Genomic DNA, 7188 nt, shown 5'->3' on the forward strand with positions numbered 1-7188 from the left:
AACACGGTGGCTCTGCTAGCTCGCAAGTGTTAGCTATTCGAGGATCTGAATGCAGTCTCTATAGTCTTGCCGGCCGTTCTGTGCTCTAGTATAACTTTTCTTTCTTTCTCTTTCTTTCTCTCTATCTTTCTGTCCCTCTCGGTCGGGCCCTGTATCTTATCGAAATCGCCTTCAGCGTATCAAAAGGAGATTTTGCGCATCGAGCCTTCAAATGAAGGCCTTAGGTGCTTGCGCCTGCGGTGATAGCCGCTACAGCATGAGCCGCAGCAGCAGCAATGCAGCAACAGCAGTAACACGAGGAAGCCTTGCATCGATGGCAGAGGAGCCGTATGTGTGTGCAAAGACTGCCCGTGGGAGCTACTTGGTGAGGGCAGCAGTCGTTTCTTTTCTTGCATGCCTTTTCCTCGTTGGCAGCATCGTGTGGTCATGGAGTGGTCTGCCTTCGACAGCACGTGGGCAAGGGCTTCTCCGTGAGGCTCAGTGGGGGCATTCGGAGCAGGCTTTCTCCGCGTTCTTTGGGGAGGCGAGAGATTTGAGGGGAAAAGGCTTTTTGCAGCCGAGCATGCAAGGCGGCGGGGGGGTGCCAACACTTGTGTGGAGTGGAAGTGCCGCCTTGAGGCACCTCTCGGCCGTAGACGAGATTTCGCGCTCGCTCGAAGACAACAAGCCCCATCACAAGTCGCTCGCGGATATGCGGCAGTGGCGAGATATCTTGGGAACTCTTATTATCGCGATCGCCTGCATAACGGCTGTCTCAGCAGGGACTGGAGGTACGTCTCTTGCGGTGTTGCCGCAGCAGCACGCGTCTGTGCTGCTGCTGCTGCTGTTTTGCTGCAATCCTCAAGACCCCTGCGTAGAGATGCGCTGCACGCCTCCTGGATGCGGCTTTAGGTGCTTGAAAAAGCCGCTCGCGCTTCCCTGCCGCCTCTTCATTTCTGGCTGCTCTTCAGTAGCCGTCTCTCCTTCGCTCCGCGACGCCTTCTCCGCGCGTTTTCGCAGAGCAGTTGCTTCTCAGCCGCACAGCCCCTTCAGCCTGTGTCTGTGTCTGTCGCTGCTGTCAGGGGGCTCCATTTTTGTGCCCATTATGAGTTTGGTGATGGACTTCTCTCCTCAAGCGGCAGCGGTCATGTCGCAGTCACTCATGTGCGGAGGCGTCCTTGCCGGAACGCTTCTCAACCTCTGCAGGCGACACCCCTTCGCGAATAGGCCCCTCATAGATCTGGACTTGGTGAGCCTTCGACACATTCCTTCTAGAAACGCATTGCTAATGCTGCTCTTCGCATCGGCACGGTACCCCCTCCTTAGTCGCTCATGCTGCTGCATGCATCGTAGAAAATCGCTCGCCGCGAGAAAACATGCAATTTATTTCCGTGCTGAAATGCACTGCCCCTTCCCCCCTGCACGCGCCTCTTTGTCCAGTGTGCGCTGCGCTCTATCTCTCTGTATCTCTCTCTCACTCTCCATCTGTATCTCTCTACATCTCTTTCTATAAATATCACCTTCTCTTCATCTATATCTCTATCACTAACTCTCTCCATCTCCATCTCTCTCTCTCTCCATCTCTATCTCTCTCCGTCTCTATCTCTCTCCATCTCTCTCTCTCTCTCCATCTCTATCTCTCTCCCTCCATATCTCTCTCCATATCTCCCTTCATCTATCCATCTCTCCCTCCATATCTCTCTCCATATCTCCCTTCATCTATCCATCTCTCTCTCCATCTCTATCTCTCTCCATATCTCCCTCCATCTCTCTCTCCATCTCTATCTCTCTCCATATCTCCCTCCATATCTCCCTTCATCTATCCATCTCTCTCTCCATCTCCATCCCCTCCATCTCTCTTCATCTATCCATCTCTCTCTCCCTCTCTCTCTCTCTCTCTCTCTCTCCCCTCTCTCTCTCTATATATATATATCTTCATCCCTCTCTCCATCTCTGTTTCTGGAGTTTGTTTTTATAGCGGGTGCCCCGTGCCCACGTGCATGTCTGTGGGTGTGCCTCTCCGACTCGAAGTTGTCGCTTTCCGCTGCCTGCGGCGCTGTATGTCGTTCCCAGCGTCTCTACGACCTCATGCCTCGTGTTTGCGAGTGACGATCGCTTGCCTCCTCCTCCTTTGCTGCTGCCTGCTATGCTCTTTCCTCACCAGGTGATCTTCCTAGCCCCCGCTCAGATGGCTGGCGTATCCTTCGGACTCGTCGTGAACCGCTGTCTTCCCGCGTGGCTGCTGGTGCTATGCCTAGTAGGCGTTCTTAGTGTGGCAGTGATACAAACGATCAAGCAGTACTGCCGTGTGAGGAGACAAGCTCAATCAGTCAACCCTGCGGCTCTCGCGACTTCTAAACTCCACCCCGCGGAAGAGACCGTTGATGACCAGCAGTCGGAGGAGGCCTTTGCCACCGATGCAGAAAAATTCTCGAGCACTTCTTCTCTTCGCGCTGTCTCCGTCTTTCCCAATGTCGCCCCTGCCGATGCACGACCAAGCACCAAGGAAGCTGCCAAGGTGCACAAGGATCTGGCTGTGAGCCGCTTTCCCCGCGAGCTGCGGGAGAAAGGGGTGCTGGGAACTACGGAGAAGGGACGCCTCAACGATCTTCCCACCGAAGGTAAAGAGTGCACAAAAATCGAACCGCCGTCGCTTTCTGCTGGGAAGAGATTCCTCCAGCCTCTGCCGGTGATTGGTGCCGCGTGGCTGCAAGGGCGGCTATTCCGAAGAAACTTCCAAAGGCGCTCTGTGGGAGTGCTGCGGAGCCGTGAAAGAGAGCATTGTTGCAATCGCACCCATAGCTAGCCAGCTATCTATGGCTAGCTGTCTCTCTATCGATCCCCTAGGCCCCCTCTTTCTCTTCTTCCTGAGATCTCATGCCGCCTTTATGTGTCACACTGGGGGATGCTAATGGAGGGGGGATGGGGATGTTGTAATTATGCGCAGAGAGCGAGCTAAGGGGCAGCACTGCAGACAGCGCTTCGGGGAAAGCCTCGGCAAGAAGGGTCAGCGAACTCAGCAGTACGGGGGAACGCTCGCCTAGCAACATGAAGCCCGACACACAGAGCGACGTCGAGCGGCAGAGAGGCGCTGAGGAGGACGGGGAGGAGGAGAAGCAGCAGGAGCAGAAGCAAGAGGAGGAGCAAGAACAGGAGCAAAAGCAGGAGAAGGAGCTGGCAGAAGAGGCAGACACCGATGCGAGTGGAATGAGTGCAGGTCCTAACCCAAGAGCAGAAACAGCCCAGGAGGCATCTGCTCCCAAGAAAGCGGGGAGCATTCCCAACGATAAGAAACTAGTCGCTGCTGGATCTGGAGAAAGACGCAGCCGTAGGCGGCTAGCTACTCTTCGCTCGGCCAGAAGGAGACTGAGCGAAATGCAGCGCCGTCACGATATTCTGGTACGCCCATTGCTGAGTGGTGGTCAGCGTTCTCTGGCACTGCATGCGTCATTTTTGTATGTGTGTATGTGTACACTCATATGTATGTATATATATGTGCATGTATACATATACATATATATATATATATGCATATATGGGTAGTATGGGTGTCTATGTGCATGTCTTGTGCGTGTGCCTGCACATGTTCCTTTTGTCTGTCTGGGGGTCTCTCTTCTTTCTTTCTCTCCTTGCTTCTCTGTCTATTTGTCTCTTTGATTCAGCCGGCGTCGCCACGTCTATGCTGCTTTGTTTGTGTGTATGTGTATGTATGTGTGTGTATATGCCTGTCCACTTATGGAGATGGAAGCCTCTTTTTTCAGTCCTGTGGCTTCTCTCACGGCGCTTTCTTCGAGTGTCGGGAGTGCGTGTTGAGCCCTTGCGCGCCGTCTCCCGCGTCCTATATACTCTACCGCGTATGCTTGCTCTCGCTGATTCTTTGCTTGATATCTCCCGCAGAAGTGGTTCTTGATTGCCGGAATTTGGATTGCGGATTTGTCTCTGGGGATCGTACGGGGGGCAAAGGGCTCTCCCGTACAGTTGGTAAGGCGCCGTTCGGAGTGGCGAACACTTTCTGCTGCCATCTGCTGCTGTCGTTGCTGCTGCTGTAGGGCGGCATCCCTTTGCAGCCTCTGTGTGAGGCTGGTGTGCCTGCTCGTGCTGCATGGGGTAGTGTTCTCAAAGGCGCAATAGAACACAGTCGAAATCCCTGCATACCGCGTTCTTGAAAGTGCAAGACCGTCAATCTGTGCGTATTGTCTCTCTCTCTCCCTCCCTCTATCGCCTCGTCGTATGCTCGCTTGGCTTGGACCGCTCGCCGTTTCGCTAGCTGCTGCGTGCAGGTCCCATACTGCGGCTGGAGCTACTGGGGAGTCTATTCTCTCTCGATAATATGGCTTATGGGATGCTCCTACTTCCAGGGAGTCTCGCTTTACAGGCTTCAGCGCGGGAAAGATGAGGCTGCCATCCGCCAGGTGCCAGGAGATCTTCATTTCGATCTCGCTACCGTTCACGGGTTCTATGTGCAAACGTTCTTCGCTGGACTCGTTGGTAGGCTTTTGGAGCCGTCATCGGCTCGCAAAAGAAGCGCGCCATTGCAGCAGGGTGCACATGCCTCATTGTGCAGACGCCCTAGGCCGTTTTCGCAATGCATGCAGCACGCCACGGAGGAACTCAGCAGAGCCTCTTGGGATGAAGGGACGCTGGTTGCTTCGGTTCTCGTGCAGCACATGTGATGTGGGGAGCAGAGCTTAGCGTTTGGGAGTTGCGTTACCTACAACACGCCTCTTTGACGTGTGCAACGCTGCGGGTGATGAGGGTTTGTCGAAAATCTGCGGTGTTTTCCTGCTCTGTGCGCCTCTTTTCGTGGCTTCAGCAGGCACTGTGGGGATCGGGAGCTCTCTAGTGTTGGGCCCGCTAATGCTGATGAAGGGGATGCTACCGTCGGTTTGCACTGCTGTCAATACAGCGTTGGTGCTCTGCAGCAGCAGCGCGGCAGCCGTTAACTCCCTCATAGGCTCTGCGGTCCCTTGGGATTACTGCGCTGTCCTCTTTGGCGTGTGCTTCTTTTGCGCGCTCTTTGGAAAGCTTTTCGTGGACAGGATGGTGAGCGAAAGCGACTGCTGCAGTACCCGTGACGCCCTCTGGCGGACGCCTCAGGGAGGGATTTTTCACAAGGCTGTGACTGTCGCTGGACGCTAGGCTGCTGCTTTTGAAGCACTGAGCCTCTTTCCCGCGGCTGTGGGGTCTGCGCAGGTCAAGAAACACAATGCGGATCATTTGGTGGTCTTGTTTTTGATTTTTATAATGTTCGGATCAATGGGCTGTATGGCTGGTAAGAAGGATACAGCTCCTGTGTCTGGTGTATGTTCGCCCTTGCGCGAGCTTCATGCTCGTACCCCACGACGTGCTCGCGGCTGTTTGATCGCGTTCGCTGCTGATCTTTTTAAAGCCGCTTTCGTTGTTTTTGTGCATACGTGTTGCTGCAGCTGCTGGCATCATGGGTTTCATACACAATGTAGGCCAGAGCTTCAAGGGTCCTTGCAGCTGAACCACAAAAAGCTAATTTGAGGTCTCCCAGACTCCACAATACGCAATATGAAAGCGACATATGCTGTAACGAAAGTGTGACGAACGTCAGACTCTGACCAGCAGCAGCAGCTGCAGCCGCACTTCAGCGCACCAGGTAGCGGCAGCAGCGCGCCTGGTAACCGTTGCCCCTTTGCATGCAGCGGTGGAAGCTTTAGGAAGAGCATAGAAGCTCCCCTTTGGCGCAATTAAGAAAGACAGATGACCAGTACTGCTTGTGTCTTGTATACTGAATAAGAGATACTTCCCTACAGTCCAATGTGGGCGGAGGGATACACGGAGTATGGACATGTAAAAGCCCCTGTGGCCTCGCTCCTCCTTTTAAAAATGTTGTTCAGTCAAACAGGAGGCGCGTGGTCGCAAAGAAGCGGACCGAACAGGCGCTTAACGCAGACGAGAAACGTCCACGCAGTGAGAGGGCGAGTCGGAGGCAAAGGAGGGAGAGGCGGCACGGTACGCCAAGGATGGTTTTAGCGGTCATAGGAAGAAGAATAGAGGCAGATGTAGAGAAGCACTGGTTCTGTGGTAGCTCCGGGCAAAGAAAAACACAGGTGTACATGCATAAGGCCGCTTAGCGCCAAATACACTCATCAAGAGGCCTCTGGCACTCCTTTAGGCTGAGGGGCAACACAACGGCCTCTCATTGGGTTGTTTGATTTCCTAGGGGCTGCAAACTGCACGAAGTAGTACACTGTCCTTCAAGATGTAAGCGCTTTACTGAAGGAGACGAAATAGCCGGGGCATGTATAGGGAGATGAGGAGTAAGAAAAAGCCAAAGAGAACAAAAAGAGAGAAAACACCCCAGAGGAGGTTCCAAGAGGGGAGATCGAAGACCATGTATGGCGTAGTAGAGGCTTCACATTAGCGGTAATGCAAGCTCTCGAGCCTCTGAAATTGTCTGCTCAAGCGTGCGATTTTTTAAAAAGCCTTCCTCTCAATGACGAAGTCCCTGCTGTCACTGGAGCCCACAACGAATCAACGGCCAGTGCCAGGGGTCGCTGTCTCTCTGGCAGACAGGTCCACGGTGTCATCGCGTTTCGAACCATCAATTATTGGAACGGTTTCTTCACGCATATGGCCAATTATCGACTGGATTCAAGCGTATAAGTGCAGAGGGAGACAGGGCTGATAGGTAGGCTTCTCGTCCTGAAGTATACATTCGCGATTTGCCTCCCGAGGCTGTCGGTGCTCCATCTGCCACTGAGAGCCCTAACATGGTCATGCTAGTGAAGCCCGTCCTCATCGAGAGTCTCAGGATTAATTGTAGGTTTCGCCTTCCTCTTGCACCAGAAGACAACCAGGAATTGCACCAACTCCTGCAGCGAAAGGACAAAGCATCCTTCGCCCAAAGTGTCGCGTCTGCTGTTGGAGAAATTAGCAATTACTGCTGCTCAGCGTGGTTATAGTCACATGTGTAAAAGTGGCAACTCAAGCTCTTCAGACACATGCACAAGGCATAGACGTCGGAGAAGAAAAAAGGCAATGGTATGGAGGCCTCCATGCTACGCTACTCGCCCTTTCATCCATTTATATCGCTTCTCGCATCTTTAACAATGCTTCTTCTAACATACGCGAGCGGAGGGTACAAAAGTGCTCCAATAATCTAAAATGAGAAAGCATTATGGAGATGATCAGCTGCTCCTCTTGTTCTCGCTCTTCACCCAACAGCCGCCTTCTTTTTCC

The 7188-nt window shown here is 53.4% G+C and overlaps 1 protein-coding gene across 1 annotated transcript; it reads left to right on the plus strand.

The window, feature by feature from the left end:
• The first annotated feature begins 313 nt into the window (after positions 1 to 313).
• LOC34620104 lies at positions 314 to 6080 on the plus strand. The gene is made up of 8 exons (XM_026336149.1): positions 314 to 770; positions 1062 to 1228; positions 2144 to 2515; positions 3154 to 3378; positions 4260 to 4467; positions 4793 to 5022; positions 5173 to 5367; positions 5760 to 6080. The coding sequence occupies exons 1-8, from the start codon at positions 314 to 316 to the stop codon at positions 6078 to 6080; spliced, it is 2175 nt and encodes a 724-aa protein (XP_026191934.1).
• Positions 6081 to 7188: the final 1108 nt, after the last annotated feature.

The sequence above is a fragment of the Cyclospora cayetanensis genome, unplaced genomic scaffold, assembly GCF_002999335.1.
Source record: "Cyclospora cayetanensis isolate NF1_C8 unplaced genomic scaffold, CcayRef3 CcayRef3_contig_94, whole genome shotgun sequence".
NCBI lineage: Eukaryota > Apicomplexa > Conoidasida > Eucoccidiorida > Eimeriidae > Cyclospora > Cyclospora cayetanensis.